This window comes from Typha angustifolia, chromosome 4, assembly GCF_048772165.1.
Source record: "Typha angustifolia cultivar Huaian chromosome 4, ASM4877216v1, whole genome shotgun sequence".
Classification (NCBI taxonomy): Eukaryota; Viridiplantae; Streptophyta; class Magnoliopsida; order Poales; family Typhaceae; genus Typha; species Typha angustifolia.
Window position 1 is genome coordinate 8,890,559 of NC_133242.1, and position 20,447 is coordinate 8,911,005.

A 20,447-nucleotide genomic window follows, 5' to 3' on the forward strand; every position below is an offset into this window, starting at 1 on the left:
TTAATCTAAAAGCAAAAGTGCACATGTCATCTATACTTAACTTGTGATGAATATAACTAGTTATAGCTGTTCTTTATGAAAAAGAAAAGAATGAGAATACAATTGTTAATAGATATACATGATCATGATCTGGTTTTCTTAGTTGTGCAACAATAGTACTACTTGATCAATGACACGCAAAATGTCCTAAATAAACTAGAATAGTAAGTTCTAAAGAGGCATTCAAAGTAATGCTTGCATGACAGCCATCTGAAGTGTAGAAAAGATCTACAGTCAAGCATGAAGTAAACCCAAGTACCAGAACTCTTCAGCCAGGCTACTTTAACAGCCTCTTGTCCATCTTTGATGCAGCCATTTTCAAGTTAAGAGATCAAACATTAGAGGGTAACTGTACAAACATATTGAGTGAAGACATCTACAGGCTTTTTAGTAGAGAATTTCATTTTGAAAGTGGGTGAATTCTTTCCACCATAAGAAAAAGAACATTGAGAAAATAAACTGTAAAACAGAGACCCTTGTACAGCTAATCCATATACATTAGCCACAAATACTCTTACAGGTAATAATACCATTTCACAAACCAGAACTTGGCTGAGAGTGGTGATAATTAAGCTTAAAGCATGACAGAGTGCATACCTTGAGTGAACATTGATAGACAGCAGTAATGCTATTTAATAGTACAGAGGAAGCCATAAGATGACAGAAGAGAGAGAGCATGTTTATCTAATCTGGAAATGCTTGTATGAAGAACTTCCAGGGAGGTTCATCTGAATCCTCCCATCTTGGTCTGCCTGCCTGCATCGGCTCGAACCTTCTCCCTGAGCTTCTGAAGAACTCTTTCTTCGTCGCTCATTATGGCCAGCCAGACGTCTACGGCAGCTTCTCTTAGAATCATCAAACTCCGATAGCTCGTGGAACCTGCAAGGGTATATTTCCAGAAGAATGAGTAAATTTTATGCAATGCCCTAAGTGGAACCCAAATTGCCGGCAAATTTGCATAATTAACCCAAATTGCACACATAAGGATCAAAATTGAAGAAACAGGTATATTTACCTAAATATCAAAAACCTTCAATTCTTTCAAAATATACAGATGAATGAATTCACAATCACCACTTCAGAGCACGGGCTCATATAATACTTTTTAGGAAGTATGAATGCCAAAACTCTCCAAAGAAGTAAACAGCGATCTTACTCGCAAACCTTAAAAAGAGGAAACTTTACATAGATGGAGCTAAGTGTTACTTGTGCCAACATATCTAAGGAAGATTTGTTTAACTGTTGGATTCTTGATGACTTCTTCTTCACTGTTTCCACTCATTTACTTACAGAGTAGACAAGAAGATTAGCAGAGATGAGTAGTAATTCCAACATTTACCTTCACAAGTAAACAAAGATCAAAACTTCTGCTAGACTAGCTGAAAGAATAAACTCGGAAGAACACTTAGAAATCAAATCTTTACTGTTATCACACGCGAATTATCCAAGAGACGGGCGAGATCAAATCAAGACCAAGGATGTCGCACCTGCTGCATTGCTGGCAGAATCGCTGGCGGAGGCCAGCGACGATGACGACGGCGGCCTTGGCGTGTGCCTCGCACACCTTGTGCCGCCGGTGATACCGCTTCGCCTCCGTCAGATCCACCGCGCACTTCTCCGCCTGGCAGCACGGCGGCGAAGCCCCGCCGCCTCCCGACCCCCTCCTCGCGGCTGCCAGCGGTGGTCTCCTCTTCTTCTCCTCCTCCGCCGCCGTTCCGGCGCCGGCGAGGTCCTCCTCCTCCTCGTCGACCTCGTCGGCGGCGGCCGGATCCTTCCGGCGCTTATCCTTGGAGTTCGGGTCGGGAGTCAGGGATTTAGTCGCCATGGAGGGGATAAGTTGGGAGCGAGGAGGAGGAGGAGGAGGAAGTGGAAGAAAGTGAATGGATCGGAGTTGAGGAGGAGGAGGAGGAGGAGGAGAAAAAAAAAAAGGTGAAAAGGAAAGGGGAGTGACTTGTGAGGACCACAACACAATACCCGCCATTTTCTTTTCTTTTCATTATTATTTTTTTAATCTTTTTCCTTTTTTCCGTTTAACGCAGTCAGTAGTAGTAGATTGGATAGGTAGGGTGTAGGGACTAGGGACTAGGCACTAGGGAGGTGCTAAGCAAGTAGCAAAGGCCAAAAAGAGGTAACAAGAGGCATAAATATTAAATATATATTTATATAAGGGATAAGGGATAAGGGAACCCACATTGGACCATGAAAGCATACCAAATCACTCCATGTTGCTATAAATTTCAATAGAATAATCACACTCTTTTGTTTTTAAATTCTTAGATTTTCTTTATAGTGGTGGAGATGTTAGAATGGTTTTTATTATTATATTGTTTAAGAAGCTCAAAGGTCGTTATAAAATAAATATAAGCTGTCTAGTCTAGGCTTCAAGTCGTATGTATTGTCAAACTATTACGATGCGATTAGTTTGGTTATAGGATTATACTTCTAATATACATTTGATTTATATAAGACTATGTATGGTATAACTAAATAAAATTATATTATTATCTTCGATAAAAATTAGTAATGTCAATTACTAATTTAAACTATCATTGATTATCACAAATTTAAATTATATCATTAAATATTATTAAATTATAATATACTAAATATAAATATTAGTATAAGTTCAATTCGGAATAATTAGAAATAAAATCAAAAGTAATACAAACAATAGAATAAGTTATATAAAAATGTTTAATAAAAAAAAGTAAAAGGTAAAGTTTTTAATATAGAGATACTAAAAATAAATATAAAATACTACTAATTAAAAAATAAAAATAAAATTTGAGTAATTAAGATTGTTAATTTTATTATTTATGTATCTAAATGTGTTATTTCTTATATTAGTAAGTAATAAGACTCTTATCCCTCCACTCGAAATAAACCATCTCACCTACTAGGTAGGTACGATACTATATCACATCCCCTCTTTTAGGAATTTGGCATCTCGTTCGGACTTCTAATCTCATTTATTAATTTTGTACCAAACATGATATTATGGGAGGCCCACGGGATAACTAATCCAATACCAAATCACTCCATGTTGCTACAAAATTTTAATAGAAATAACCATGCTCTTTCATTTTTAAGTTCATGGTTTATTTATTGATTTTTTATAGAATAGTGGAGGTCGAGATGGAGATGTTAAAATGTTTTATTTATTACTATTATTATTTCAAAAACTCGAATGCTATATATGGGCCGACAAAAACCAACCCTCCCTAGATACAAAGATAATTTGACCTTACCATAATTTAGTCAATATAATAAGTTACCTAGCCTAGACTTTAAGCTATGTGTGTCGTCAAACTATTAAAATGTATTTGGTCTGATTATAGGATTAGATAAAAGAGAATAAGTACTTCTAATCTACATTTGATTTATATAAGAATATATATGGTACAACTAAACGAAACTTACATTATTATCCTCAATAAAAAAATTTAGTAACATCAATTACTACTTTAAACTATTATTAATTATATAAAATTTAAATTATATCATTAAATATTATACTAATTATATAAATTAAACAAGTTCAATTCAAAATAATCAGAATAAAACCAAAAGAACCACAAATAATAGAATAAGTTATATAAAGATATATAATAAAGAAAATAAAATTGTAAAATTTTAATATAACAATACTAGAAATAAATATAAAATATAAAATTACTACTAATAAAAAAATAAAAATAAAATTTGAGTAATAAAAGATTCATAGTTTTGTTACTTATATATCTAAACTTTATTTTTTCTTATATAGGGTAAAAAAGTAGTAAGATCCTTATCCCTACACTCACGATATATCATCTCATCCCACCTCCTAGGTTGGATGCTATGTCCCATCCCTTCTTTTGGGTATATAGCATCTCGTTAGGACTCCTATCTTATTTATTAATTTCATGCCAAACATGAGATTACATGGGGCAATGGGATAACTAATCCAATACCAAATACTCCATATTGCTATAATTTTTAATATAATGATCAAGCTCTTTCCTTTTTAAATTTGTAGTTTATTTATTAAATTTTTATAAAATGGTGGAGGTAGAGATGTTAGAATGTTTTTTTTTCTAATTATTATTTAAAAAGCTCAAATGTTAGATATGTGCTAGACAAAGAACAAACATTCCCTAAATACAAAAACACTTATATCTTACCAAACTTTAACCAATATAGTAAACTGCTTAGCCTAGAATTCAAATATTTAATTTAGTTATAGGATTAGATAAGAAAGGATAAGTTATCCCTAAGTTTATCCCAAGGAATAACACATCCCCTAGGATTACTAATATCATATTATACTTCTAATCTACTATTTGAATTATACAAGAAACATCAATGGCTATCTTAAACTATTATTGATTAAACTATTATTGATTATCTCAAACTTAAATTATATCATTGAATATTATTAAATTACATTATACTAATTATAAAAATTAAACAAGTTCAATTCAAAATAATCAGAATAAAACCAAAAGAACTACAAATAATAGAATAAGTTATATAAAAATGTTTAATAAAAAATGTAAAGTTTTTTAATATAACAATATTAAAAATCAATGTAAAATATAAAATACACCTATTAAAAAAATAAAAATAATATTTGAGTAATTAGGATTGTTACTTTTGTTATTTATATATCTAAATTTATTATTTTTTATATAAGGGTAAAAAATAATAAGCCATTATTCCTCCACTCGAGTTATATAATCCCGCCCCTTAGGTCGGATGCTATATCCCTCTTTTGGAGATATCGCATTCACTCCAGACTCCTAATCTCATCTACTAATTTCATATGACATATCAAATTTATGTGGAGTCCACATGATAACTAATCTAATCTCATCTTTATATCCATCAAATAAACGCACCCTTAAAGCTAAATTGGGAAGCGGGTTAGGTTAGATTGCATCAGGTTAGTTTAATAAAGTTAGTTATATTCTATGTGGGAAAAGAGTTGTCCTATATGTGAATCTCTAGCCAAACAAATTATCTATACTTGTATCTATAATCATGTCCAACTTTTTTTTAAATGCTAGCATATATGTATTAGTATTTGCGTCCAGTAGAATTTTTTCATTCGTATTGGATCCAATTTGGGTCGGACAGTGAGTTAGGTCAAAGATAAGCCTACCCAGTTTCACCCTACATGAATACTTTCTTAGCGGTTGTTATTATCATTGTCTAGCATGTCATCTGAGAAAAGCCAAAAAAGATGGACACTAGACCTTATAGGAAGACCAAACAAGGACCAGCAAGCGGTCGAAGTAGCATACCAAACCAACTAACTTATGTTGATGATAGTTTGGTACTATCGTTATCTAGCCAAATAGGATACCCCGAAGGCGTAGGTATCAAAGAAAAGTTTAGAATAAGAAATGGTTTTAGAGATTTCTCTGGAGGATTGTCCTAAGATGAATCATATAAAAATATTCATCACCTCTATTTAAGGGATTGAGAGCTAAAGATTGAGACACTGAACCAAGAGAGAACTTTAGAAAAAAAAATTTGTTCTCATCTTAGAAGAGTTATTTAGTTCCCTCGCAAAATCTTATATCTATTTAGTATGAGGAAAACTACATCTCATGTTTGATTGATTGAGCTACAATTGAGGATGATACATCTGCATCATAGGAGCTGAATTAATTTATTTTCTTCTCTTAGTTTTTTTCACTCACAAACTTAAGTTTAATCTTCATAGTTAGAATAGTATTCAGATTTTTATCTCCTACGTTTCAATTTTCAAAATTTGATTTTTAAATTGTTTTCTAAACCTAGTATACTTAGATTTTCCTAAACTAATTTTTGGCCAATAAGAGTTCATCTGGCACTAGCAGCTTCATCAAGAAATTTCCAAAGACTTTCAATTATGCATTGTAGAAATCTTCATGGATCAGCTTCTACTAATGGAAGTTTCACGCATTTCAAATGGTCGTAAAGTTTTGGTTTTTGACTTAGACTTAAATTTTTATTTTGCATATCTATAGATCTAATCGGTCTATCTTATCTCCCCTAAAATTTTCATCTTTGTTTATGAATTTTTTTCCTAGGGTTCGTGGATTATTGTTTCTTTTCAAGATTTACTTGTTATTGTTTGGTGTTTCTCATTTTGTTTTTATTTTAATACCTTGAAAATAATGAGAAAATTAAAAAAATATTCTTGATGCGTCTAGGATGAGCGTACTTAGGTTGAAAATAAGTTACCTCATTGTCGTCTTCATTTGGATGAGTTAAAAATTATTTGTCCATTCTTATCTTTAAAAACTATAGTTATCATGATGTTTTTAGTGTGGGCACCGTCTCATGTGTGATTTTTCTTTGAGAACTATAATATTAGTTACACTCCCATTGATCGACCTTTTAAGTTAGTATTACTTATATTTTGTTCCTTGTATCTCAAGAAATCAATAATTAGGGCTACCGTGTGCTTAGGTCATCTTGGTTATATCTAATTTAACTCCTTGTATTATGTTGAACAAATTTTTTTTTTTAAGTATTGTGCATTGCAATGAAAGAGCTAGTTATATCATATGTGAAAGTTGTCATTACATCAAAGAGAAGAATTGAGGACCATAAACATGAAATATGTTAAAATGTGGTATAGTAAACTAAGTGATTCTAGTATGGAGTTCTCTTTTGTATTTAATTTTGGCTATTTCATATGTTTACTATCTTGTTATAGTAATTTTTTGATAACCTGTATTTGATTGTTTATTAGTCCATAGAGTGTGTTCAATCGATTGATGCTCAATATACTCATACTTATTATTTTGCATCTTTTCTATGAAATAATAATGTGTTGACTTCTGTCTCTCTTGTTATTATGAAATCCATGGATGCATCAATTAAAAATACTAGAGATTTGTTATTTCATGAAAAATAAATGGTTGAATTTGCTTAAATGAGATTTAAAATTTTGAGCTGAGATTTTAAAATTTTAAACTTTTACAACATAACAATTCTTAGACTTTAGATTGATTCTTTTAATTTCAAATGAGGTTTGCAAAGTGAAGATTAAGATATTGAAGGAGAGGATGAGTTGTTACATGCTCTCATGTGAATTTCTCATCTTTGATACTCTTTGTTAATTCATGACAAAATAGGGAGAGAGTGATTTGAATTGACTTGTAGTATTATACATGCTAACATATTTTTAATTCAAATGTTTTATTTATCATGAGTACCCATATATACATTTCACATTAGTCCTAGTGATGAAGTTTTGCACTTTTTAATTTGATGTCACTTAATATTTGTGTAATGCTCTGTTAGGATTTTAGAAGTGTCGATCTAAACTTTGTATAGGAATATATTATTTTATTATAAATTGTTAAAAATAGAGCTTGTAAAGTTTTAGAAATTGCATGTGTGATCAAAATATGTAGAATTTCTTGTGTGAACATTGTAATAAGTGTAGAGAGAAAGTTAATAAGATATTTGAAGAAAGAGATAAAGTTTCATGACCCGGTTTCAACCATTCAAAAGTAGTTAGAATGTATATGGTAGAGATTTTCATGACTACCAGCATTCTTAATGGTTTATGAAAGATTAATATCAAAATTCAAGAAAATTTTTGTTCATAGGACGCATTTCAATGTTTTTAAGTTTATTAGAACACCCATACACTTTGAGGTCCTCCAAGTTCAATTTGCATTATTATTTATGTGGCATTCATTACATATTCATGGATAGGTTTTTATTCGGATTTGTAATTTAACCTTAGGTATCTTATCGATCATCTTTTGGGGCTACTTGGGTATCACTTCACGACTTTGAGAGAGTTTGTGGTGAGTGATGCTGAATTAATTTCCTATACATCTCGTTTACTCCACACTATGTGCGAGTTCATCATGAGGGTTACTAAGACTTTAGCACCATCCTCAAGAATAACCAAGCTTTAGAACAAATCATAGAATATACTTTCTCTCAGGTTCTAGTGATCAAGGTTGTTATAGATTGAATTATGAAGATCGACTAGTGATTTGTATGTTTCTTGTACTCGTTGCATCAATTGTTAGTGATTGGTTTGATCCTAGATAGGATCTATTGGTTTTACCTATAGTTTAAAAGTTTTGTCACATAAATCTCTTGTGTTTGCAATTGTATGCTTACACTTTATTTTTCACACTATTATATTGATATTGTGTGTAAATCTCCTAGGGCATTTTATAATTTTCTCTCCTAGGGCATTTTATAAGTTTCAAGATAGGGGTGTTTTCTGAGTAATTGGTCCTAGTCTTTGGTAGCTTGTGAATTATTATTTTGATATGCATGTGTAATAATATTTTGACTATATATATGTTTGTTGCTATGTGTGATATATTGATATTATATGAGCAGCATGATGTATGTTATATTTATGACATGCATATTTTTTTTTCTATACCACATATGTTTCACTTTGTATGTGCATGTTTAAAGTTTTGTAGGAATATTTGGATTTTGGATTTCACTAAACGTGTGCAATACTCTATTAGAATCTTATAATGAGTGCTAGTTTAGACATTGTATAGAAGACTGTTATTTTTTAAAATTGTCATATAGAATAGCTTATTGCTAGTTTAAATAAGGAAGAAAAAAATTCAAATATTAGTTATGAGTGTCGAGCGATGGAACCGATTATAAGTTCTTATACTTACGATTATAGTGCATCAATTTGGATCTGCGATACTTACTCATGGTTGATAGAGGTATTCCACATTAAAATTTCTAGGCATGCAATTGTCTATTTTACACTTTATTTTTACACATTATTATCTAGTTGAACCAATCTCCTAGGTCACTTATTTTTTTCATATGTTGAGTTTATTTATTATCAAATTATGACAAACTTGAATCAAATTCAAATTCAAGGATAATGGACTTGATTAGAATTACTCAGGAATTACTAGTACACCTTAAAATAAGAAGTGTAATAATCTTATTCAAAAGCAACAGTCATAGCTTTTAGCACTAAATGATGGTCATTTTATTTCTAAAATTTTTTAGAGATTAGAGCAAAATATTGAACTCCCCATCTTTCTCCCTTCTCTGCTTCATCATTGTCATGGTTGGATATAGTGCTTTCCTCTTTCCTCCCCCATGTCGGTGAGCTTTCGACCTTCCTTGGAGAGCTTTATTCTCCCTCCCCCATTTATTTTGAGTTTAAGTATAAGATGGGTGCATTTTAGCTACTTGTTGCCATCGAAACTAGATAAAGTGTTTGGTCAATCAATTGTGATCAGACTAATGACTTTCAAGGTTGGTGAGATAAGCTGAGGTAGTGAGCTTTGTTTTGGACACCTCCCCCACCTCCGATCAGGCCTAGATGAGCATGGTCAAGGGTGCCCTATTTGGCGCCACTTGACCCACTGAGATCCACATCATTGTATTCCATGGACAGCGAAGCCTTATGAGCACTTTCCTTAGCCGCCCCCCCTCTGCCCAACACCTTGCTATGTTATCTTCTCTTTCCTATTGTCCAACAATCTCGGCCTTAACCTTTCCACTTCAGACTCCCATTGTTCGTCATCTCGTGCTTGTCAAATCCCATTGAGTTGTCATCACCTCCCTTAACAACCTACCATCCTCGTTCACCTTTTGCCTGGTCGGTGATGGTTGTTGCTAATGTTTCTCATCTTCCTTCGCAGGGTATTAGGCTTGCATGAGGAATAGGACAGGGGGTGGTTTTTTCCATTACTCTTTTTTTTATACTTTTTGTGGTTATGGGCTAGGCTAGTGTAAGCCATCAAGGGTGGTTTTGGTTGTTTTAGCTATAAACTATACATTGTGAAGTTGGTAGTAACTCAGCTTATATTGTAGACGTCTTTGGGACCAACATGAACCCTAGAATGAACCAAGTTTAGAGCGAGATCTTCTCATCACTTGGAAAATTGGTATTTTTAGGCAAATGGGTTATCATCCCTTATTGTTATTGACTTATATGATGTGCTAGGTTATATGCTAGAGCAATCCACATATAACATAGTAGCTTTAGCATATGTAGCTATACATATTGATTCAGTATGATGGTTGATATGATTGTCTTCGATCATGATTTTGTGTATCTCTATTAGCACACAAATGTATGATAATACATGTTAATTCATAATGATGATATTTTCAATTTTACTTGTTGTGCTTACATAATAATATATCACTAGCATACGTGCACTATCTTAAGGGTGTACCATCTATATCTCGACGATACTTCACACCTCTCCAACTATGATATGGAGCAAAAAAATTATATTACAATAGCTTATGTAGGGCCTACATCTGAGATCTTAACATGTGAATCCCAGATAATTAAAAAAACTAATAGCTTATGTAGGGCCTACATCTGAGATCTTATACTATCAACTAACAAGAGTCAAACTCATTGAGATATTTAGTTAGAGGTTGAAGGGAAGAATGATACAAATCTAACAGTAATTGATGATGTAGGATTACAATATCTTTTGAGTGGCGGTGATGATAAAGATAAGGATATGGGCTATGACTGAGGTCTTTGGTCTACAGTGACAACCGAATAGTCAATTGTTCGTCAAATGATATGCAAGCAATTATACTGCTAGTCTAGTCTACCTCCCTTGAGGGCATTAATGTTGAACATATAGGTGATGGGCCTCATGTCAGGTGTGCTGAGTAGTCATGGTGTGGGTGAATAGAGTTAGCATGTGTCGTAGTAGAACTATACTAACTAATACATTGTGTATATGTCTTATTCTTATAATGTTATTCAGCTATTTAGATATTTATGCACTTTTTATATTGGGTGCACATATATTTATTTTATCCTACTAGTGATAGTGCTACTTTTGAGCGTTAGCCTCATTCATATTTGGCATATTATGCAGATTGACTATTATCATGATGGGAGGTTTTGTAGTAGTTCACGATGTACACCATTATTTATCATTTAATTCTTATGGTGTGATAATATTATACAGGGCATATTCTTTTCCCTTTTTATATCTTATGTTATTAGTGGATACTCATGTATTTGGAGATTCTACCTACTTATTTTTCACTATTTATAGACTTGTCATGACCTTTGCGCTCTTCTATTATTTCTACTATTTTGGTCTTATGCAGTGATAATTGTATATTGTGTTACTAACCGAACTAAAGAGAGATATAGATTGTGTATTTGGATTGAAGGAAGTTCTTTAATGGTGATTGAAGGAATAAAAGTAGAATGAATATAGTGACAGGGATACGTGTAATTAGAGAAAAGATCAGACGAGAGGGAAGAAAGGGGTTGTTCCTAGAAGAAGTAGCGCAGTGACAGATGTGGGGAAGATCTAACCAATATCGACTAGGGGTCGATGTGAAGTTAGGGCATGAGGAGGAAGAGAGAGGAAGGGAGATAGAGAGAAAAAAGATTCATTCATAACATAATCCAACTATAGTGCACTTCATAGTACTTAGAGGCTACCCTTTTGACCCAAACAATAAAAATAAATCCCTAAAAACTAAGCGTTCTCGTCGTGGCGCGTTCGAATGCACCCGATCCTGTTCAAATACGTAAATTTCGTTCTTTGTCTTTGCAAACGCGTATAGGTGTTCGAATGCGTAAATCCCATTCTCTGTCTTTGTGTGAGTCCCTAGCATTCGAACGCACGAAGACCTCTGCTACCGTCCTCGCTGAATATGGGTGCGCCAGGGCTGAGAAGTGAGCATACTTACTTAGCCTATTTATCACGACGAATATGACTGAGTACCCCCTCACAGAAGGTAAGCCCTCAATAAAAACTATAGAGATATCCTCCCAAATTCTCTCCAGCACGAGCAAGAACTAGAGTAATCCTGCTGGCCTCAAGTGACTCAGTCTTTACCCATGGGCATATTGTTATGCACTGGCTTGATCCTATTCGTAGCGGTTATGCACGAGATTTTGGATCCACGGGTAGAGGCACGGATTCCTAGGTATAGGATGGAGGTGATGATGGAGTGGAGGTCGAGTAGTTGATAGAGATGGCTCGGCAATACATGATGGTGGTGGTGGTTTGCGGATGCGGATGCGATAGATAGTTGAAGACTAAAATTGGCCTATAACTGTGGTAAAAATCGTACAAAAGGTAGAGACAGTTAAAATAAAAAGATGAATGTGGAGAAGTAAGCCTACCCTACGGGATTAGGGAGATCGACAACAGAGGGAAATTAGAAGCTAGACGAGACTATGCAAACAGAAGAGGTGGCACTGGTTGGTGAAGAGGGAGGAGGGAGAGAGTCTATAGAGAAGATAAGATGCAAGAAATCAATAATCCAATAACATAATGAATTTGGCTGCCATCCACATTTTTATAGAGGCTAGCCAATAAGTCCTAAAATAATAAGTAACCATAATTCTAGAGAATTCCCATCGAGTGCGTTCGAATGCGCCCGATAACGTTCGAACGCACAAAAGACGTTCTTTGTATGTGCGAAAGCGATGCAGGCGTTCGAACTCGCTAGACCACATTCGATATCTCGCAAGCACGCACGAATGCCTTTAGCTCCTATTCTACTCCAGGCCATGTACAACTCTGTAGTAGTCTCTTGTGAGTCTATGGGCCTTAGGAGCGGAATGAAAATGCACCATTACTCTTCGTCGCAGGCCTACGTTTGCGGGTATCCACATGTGCCCATGGTCTAATAGCAATCCGCTTGTACTCACAAGCCCAGGATGACTCGTAGGGTCATCCTCCATCTCCTACAAGATCCTTAAGATATTCGGATAACTAGCACGTGCTGCTCGTATGTCATTCAAGAAGGGAAAGACAAGCATGGCCAGGGCTACCATTTTGGCCGGTTTGGGCTGTCGAGATAGCGCATCCGCTGCCTTATTCTCTGCTCCTTTTTCGTACTATAGCTCGTAGTCATATCCCAATAGCTTAGTGACCCACCTCTGCTACGCAGGTGTGTGAATCTGCTACCCCATAAAATAAGTTAAACTCCACTGATTTGTTCAGATCATAAATCGCCTCCTAATCAAATATGGTCTCCACCTTGTCACTGCATACTCGATAGCAAGCATCTCTTACTCATATGTGGATAGCTACTGTGATCTCTCGATACAGCCTTTATGTCTGCTCCCGATGCGTCACACTCGATAACGAGCTGCTTGGTAAAGTCAGGTAGTGCCAACACCAGTGCGATTGCCATTTCTATCTTTAGCTCCTTGAATACCTTTGTCGCTTTATTAGTCCATTCAAAGGCATCATTCTTCAGCAAGGCTGTCAATGGCACTATGATCTTCCTATAGTTTGCCACAAATCTGCAATAGTAACCTGTCTAGTTAAAAAAATAGCATAACTCCCATATCGTCCTTGATTTTGTCCAACTAAGCATACGCACCTTGCTCGGGTCGACCGTGACTCCCTCCGCTAAAATGAGGTGTCCCAAGTACTCCACTCATCGCTTGCCCCATAGGCATTTACTCCACTTCACCTTGAGAGAGTAGTCCATCAAGAGCACTAGTACGGACCATAGATGAACTAAGTGCTCCTCCTAAGTCTTGTTATACACTAAAATGTCATCAAAGAATACTAAAATATACCGTCGTATGAGTGGATGAAATATGTCATCCTTCTTTCTCATTAACAAAACCAATGAGGAATAGAAACTTCGGCTTGGCTGGATAATGCCCTGCTCCAACATCTCCGCAACCAGCCTCGAAATCTCGTCCTTCTGTACATGTGGATATCAGTAGGGTCGCACATTTGCTAGTTCGACCCCCGATACAATCTCGATCCTGTGATCAACATGCCTAGCAAGTGGCAGCTCTAGTGGGGCCTCAAAAAGTCCACAAAAGTTAGCTAATAAGCAATCCAAATTGTGATGAGTACCTGAGTCAGAGATGATCTCAAGCTTCATTGGCTCTAGCTGAAAGAAGTAGGTAACTTCGCTTATCCGTGGAACTCTTAACAACGGCTGTAAGGAGGGGATCATTTGCATGCGAACTCTCTCGAGTTGTATCACACGTCCATCTCTTTGAAATGTGAGTCTTATTCGTTAAAAATCAAATGCGACAAGATCGAGACTCTATAGCCACTAAGTGCCTAGCATGATGTCAACTCCTCAAAGTGCTACTCGGTACAAGTCCAAGGTGAAGCTATATCCCTATACTCGTACCACCACTCCTCTACAGACACTATCGGCTCTAAGGCGGGTGCCATTGCTAATGGTCACATCGAATCCAATAGTGGGCTCGACCTCGAGCCCTATACTCCATATCAATCTCTCATCTAAAAAGTTATGCGTGTTTCCCGTGTCAATGAGGATATACACACACTGTTTTCAAAAGAGCTCATTCACCTGTAGAATCTTTGGGGCCCTAGTACCAGAGTGTGCATGCATCGAGATCTCTGCTTGCATATCCTCCTCCACTATCTCCTCGAGCTCCTCTCTGACTACTGCCTCTGTGACATCCCCCTTTGCCTCGTCATCATAGCCGTCAATCAACATGCCCTCCCGCAGCCTTAAAGTATCGATGCCCCAGAGTGTAGTGCTCGTCACACCAAAAACACAAGCCCTTGGCTCATTTTTTATCCACCTGCACTTGGGACAAGGACTGACCCTTGGGTTGCGTGCCTCCTCCTCTAAACTCGGTTGTTGGTCTTGGGGTACCCCGCTATCCTAAGGAGGGCATCGGGGGTCTCGTCATGGAACTGGAGCTGTCGGTTATAGGCGTCGTCTATGGCATATATCAACTGTCTTTCGATATCCAACTCGTTCTCATAGCCTCTTTTAAAGCAGTATACTTCTATCCCATCCTTATGGCAATTTCAAAGGCCTCTATCAAAGTCCACGATTGCATGGAATAGACATTGGCTTTTATCTCCTCGCATAGCCCCGCCAAAAATGTGCTCTTCAATGGTTCTTCCAGCCACATTGGAAAGCAATGACTGCTAAGGCGCTCAAAATTTTCTTGATATGCTGCCACAGTAGTCTTTTGTGTCAATTTGGAGAGTGTTGCACCATAATCTTCATATCCAATAGTCCTAAACCGTTGAGCTAATGCGAAGTGAATGTTGTCCAATTATTAAATGGTTGGTGAGCATGGATTGATTAGTACCAATGTAAGGCCGCATCTTCCAAATGAAAGCTCACAATAGGTACCTTAGCTTCTTTCAGTGTGTCATGACATGAAAAATACTGTTCGGCATAAAAAATCCAGTCAATAGGATTACCTCTGTTAAATTCTAGAAATTTCAGTTGAGTGGTTCGTCCGCGAATGCCATAATCACGTACATTGTCTATTAGGGGATCCATCCTCACTACTAGCGGATGAAGGATGTGAATCTCCAGACCATGATGCCTCCTTTTCTCTTCCTCATGAGTAGCTACATGTTCATCATCATATGGTCACGCTACTCCCGGTTCACCCCTGCCTTGATGGTGCTCGGTTCTTCCTCTACCCATGTCATAGTTCACTCCTGGTGGGACCAAGTATGGCATCCTTGGCCTAGGAGAGTTGGGCAGTAACGCGTCTGTCTACCCAAGAAAAAATCTAGTCGTCGATGGAGTTTGGTTGGCCACCAGTGTAGTTGCGGCGGGTTACTTTGGTGTCAGTCCTCCATGCAATATCATCTAGATCTCATCGCGTAAGAGTGCTCAACGGCTTCCTACATTCGTTGTTGATGGTCCGTCATCCTTTATTGTTGATCTATCATTTGTTGGATTACAGCTACAACTTTAGGATCAAGCGGTGTGAAAAGAGGCGCACTAGGCATGGCGCTAGTGCTAGCGTCATTGGTACCGCCCGCGGTCGTTGGTGTGCTCGGGTTTGGGTTCGAGTTGGCATCCGTCATCCCGTGCTTCGCTATCAACCTTGTGTTAATCATAGTCTAAGAACTGGTGACTCTGATACCACTATTACGAACAGAACTAAAGAGAGGTTTAGATTGGGTATTTGGATTGAAGGAAGTTCTTTAATGGTGATGGAAGAAATGAAAGTGGAGTGAATATAGTCATAGGGATATGTGCGATTAGAGAAAAGATCGGATGAGGGGGAGAAGGAGGTCGCTCCTAGAAGTATGGTAGCGATAGACGAGGGGAAGGATCTAACTAATATCGGCTAGGAGTCGATGTGAAGTTGGGGCACGAGGAGGAAAAGAGATGAAGGGAGATAGAGAGAAAAAAAAAATTCATTCATAACATAATCCAACTAGGGTGCACTCCAGTACTTAGAGGCTACCCTTTTGATCTAAACAACAAAAAATTATCCCTAAAAACCAACCATTCACGCCGCAGCGCGTTCGAATGCTTCCGATCCCGTTTGAATACGCAAATTCCGTTCTCTATCTCTGCGAATACGTACATGTGTTCGACCTAGCACATTCGAACAGGGTCAAGACCGTTCGAACAAGCAAATCTCGTTTTCTGCCTTTGTGAACGCGTGCAATTGTTCAAATGATGAGTTCAAACGTAAGTCCCTGGCATTCGAACACCCCCCCGGCAAAAAACATTATTTCTCAAGCAAAATTATTTCTTCCGATATAACTTGATCCAGCTCTAGTTGTATCACATTGCTAGTTTCTCGGCCTCCCCATAAACATTGTATGAGGGCAATCTCATGTGAGAGGCACGTGACGGCTTGAAATATTTCAGTAATAATAGTACAAAGAGTTCTCGAGACTATCTTGTATTCGACAAGAACTAGAGAAATAATAATATATATATATATATATATATAGCTTCATGGATGTTCACTCCCAACTCAATCTCTATTCGAACTCATTTAGACACCCTATATTATTTATATTTAAACCAATCATTTATAATATGGATAGGAAAATTAAGACCCATATTTGAGTTAATCAAATTTGGAGTGGATTCAGTATCGAATAAAAGGTAGGTAAGCTAGGTAGCTCAATCATTAAGGGGGTATTTAGATGTACCTTAACTCGAAAACTTAATTAGTTGATCTCATTTCTTAATTTTAATTAAGATATCTTAAATCAATTTAGAAAAACTTGATATTTCTTTGAAAACCGATTTAGTGGTGTCATTATTTTACTTGATGTGACATAAAAGATAGTGAAGAGATTTTATGTCAAATGATCAAAATGCTGATGAGGAGAGGATAGAGACGAGAGAGAAAGAGTAAATGATTAAAATGATAGTCATTAAAATGATGCCCTTTAAAAGTCAAATGGTAATTAATTTGTTAGTAAATATAAAATAAATAGATGGAAAAGGAGAAAAAGAGAGATTATTAATAGATTTAAGTAGGTTGCACCCTAACTCATTTTACATTAAAAAAGTGTTTGGATACAAAACTAATTTAACATTCATTACTAGTTTAAAAATAGAACTTTTTCTATTCTCTCTCCACCTGAGTGGCTAGGGAATGCGAGAGGCATCCTCCCTCTTTTTTTTCTTCGTTTCTCCTTCCCATTCTTCTCTCTCCTATTAAAATTTTCTCTTTGGACTCTTTTTCACTATTCTTTACCTCGCCGCTTGCTTAGATCTCCTTGTAACCGCACTCTGCCCTCCACTCTTCGTCCTCCTCCAACTCTGCTTCGTCATCTCGCTCCATCGTCCTTTCGCGTTGTCGTTCGTTGCAATTATTTCCTACTGCCCTTGTATCTTACTTAAACTCTATCTCGGTCATAGGGTCCATCTCATCCACTCCTAGTTTGTCCAGATGTGATACTCTTCTTGAAGCAGTCGCTGGAGATACGGGGTGGTGATCTTGGCATTTGGATGTGCTAGATGAGCTCAATCGTTCCACTCTTAGTTCATGAGCTAGTCTAGGCAGCCACATAGAACAGTGTAACCCCTTTTCTCCGTGTTGTGGCTCAGGGAGTTCTATCCATTTTATTCTTTAGCCATAATATTTTTGTTCCTTTCTAATTCTTAGGGATGTGTACAAATAAATATCAGATCGCGAAAGAGGTTAAACTCCTTACTGTATTATATTGTGATGTTGTATTTATATAATCAAGTATAAGACTTGTGCCAAAGGGTTATCCATCTTATTTCTTTTATCAATTCAATCAGACTAGATTCAATGAATAAATGAAATCCTGGCGTTCGAGCTTTTCCTAAAACCCAGAAAGAACTAAATTCGATCCAAACGAGGTATATAAAGAGAGTGTTGCGATTGGTCACTCTCCATTCCGACTTGGCAGCAGACGATCAGGTGGGCCATAAAAGTTAGCGCTCGGCTTTTTCTCTACTCTTATTTGGACACGTTTCCTGTTTTTGTCGTACATGGCGCCAACTTTCCTCACCTTTTTACTGTTTTACCCTTATCTTTCACCTACCCAATGAACCCACCGCAACAACCAGCATCAAATAGTGGGTCCCGCGTCAAATATTTAAAGAAGACGTCCATTTTCTAGTCAAAGGAAAATGTTACCTTTTAACGCCCTATAGTTAAAATAAAGCGATTTTCTAATTCGTTAACTATATCCAATTTTTAAGGATACTCCTGAACCCTTCTAGGTTAGAATATCATTATTAAACATCTTAAAAATTTCAATGTTACCGATCTGTTAGTCTACCGTCAGAAAATTAGGCCAATCAGCTTATGTGACAATTATATCAGACATAATTAATTTTAAATGACTTAAATATCCTCATAATATTTTCACAACCCATTAATTAAATTAAAATAAACAATATTCTAATAAAAATTAATTTTTCTTATTATTATATTTAATTTTCTTTCTCCACTCTTCATGGTCATCACCCCGATTCTCTCTACCTTTTTCCCTCTCTACCATGCCGCATGGGAACGAGAGGCCACGACTAGCTCGCTACTGCACCGGGTGGGATTACGAGGCTACGGCGAGCTCGTTGCCGCGGCACGTGGGATCGCGAGGCCATGGCGAGCCCGCTGTCGAGCTGCGTGGGTATCAACATAATTAACCCTATTTTTAAACCATGCTCGTTGCCGCGGCACGTGGGATCGCGAGGCCATGGCGAGACAGCGCATGTGTGTCAACATAATCAATCAATTGATTTTAAACTATGTCAAAAATCAAATTGTATTATCTTATATATATATATATATATAAAATTAAAAAAACATTATACTTAGTTACCTTGAATATTTTATTATCTAAATAGGAATATTCATTTTTTCAAAAAAAAAGATGAAATAAATTTATCTGACGTGGGTCCCGCAACACGTGTTGCTCGCGTCGATCACGTGCATGTTTGCACACAGAGGCTGTGTGATTGGTATGGTACATAAAAAGCATTTACGCGTCCACTAGAAATGAAAGGTGGGGGGGGGGGTTTTTGATCTGATCGTCTGCAGACCCGGCGGTACAAACTCTAGAAACAGCAAGCGGGAAAGCTGGCACGTACTCTGATAATATTTGTTTTTTTATCATCTCTTACGACAACGATGGGTCATCATACATGGCTGGATGGGGTGGACCACAGCGCGTGCTTGACTTGGTACTTCCGTTTTGGGTCGTACGTTAGTCTGCGACGTGGTCGACTGTGTTTGGCTCCGCCCTTAAATGCGCTGCCGACTACTGACTACTGACTAACTGAGTCGGCTTTAAATGAGTCGGAAAGACTGACAGGCTAGCAGCAGTGGCAGTGGCAGTGGCAGTGGGCTGCACGTGATCCGAGGGGGATAGGACAACAGTAATAATCTGAGCAAGAGTGGGGAACAATTCTACTTAATTTTGCTCCCCACCCCCCCTAGTGGGAGTTATCATGGCCCAAATTACATTTCACTCCCTACATTTCTCTTATTTTACCCCTCCGCTCCCCCTAGCGGGAGAATCATGGAATAAATTACATTTCACTTCCTACATTTCTCTTATTTTACTCCTCCATCCCCCTCCCCCATAGTGGGAGAATCATGGAGTAAATTACATTTCACTCCCTACATTTTACTTATTTTACCCCTCACCTCTTTTACCTCTCCAGGGAGAATTCCAAACTGATAGCTCACCGACTGCACAGAGATCCGTTTACTTTTAGAAATAATGTAAAGTTTAGAATATATATTTCTCTTTATTATTTTTAAAATTAATTATTCTTATATTTACTTGTATTGTGTAATAATTTTCTTTAATATGATATAAAGTATAAAAATATTAGAAATATATAAATTTTTAATTAAATATACGAATCGTTTTGAAGGTTAAACCGTAATATTTTGGTTAAAAATTGAATAGCAAAACTAATTATATGTTAAGTTTAAATAATTAGTATATAAAGAAAGGAATACAAATGAATTTTTTTTAAAAAAAAAAAGTTGTATACCTCTTTATAGGAGAATTTTGGAATTTTAAAAAAATAGGAAAATATTTTAGAGCTGGGCTTTGAAAATCCCTATGGGCCTCCAAATTTGGAGCTTCCTTTTAACTAGTTCTAAATTTGGAGCCCAATATGGAACCCGAATGGAATAAATTGAGCTCCAAATTTAGAGATTTGATGTTAAATTATAGGAAAATAAGAGG

At 36.5% G+C, this 20,447-nt stretch overlaps 1 protein-coding gene across 1 annotated transcript; it reads right to left on the bottom strand.

The window, feature by feature from the left end:
- Positions 1-389: 389 nt before the first annotated feature.
- LOC140759021 (squamosa promoter-binding-like protein 4) lies at positions 390-1,963 on the bottom strand. The gene is made up of 2 exons (XM_073095470.1): positions 1,527-1,963; positions 390-918 (listed from the first exon to the last, which is right to left on the bottom strand). The coding sequence occupies exons 1-2, from the start codon at positions 1,862-1,864 to the stop codon at positions 720-722; spliced, it is 537 nt and encodes a 178-aa protein (XP_072951571.1). The 5' UTR covers positions 1,865-1,963; the 3' UTR covers positions 390-719.
- Positions 1,964-20,447: the final 18,484 nt, after the last annotated feature.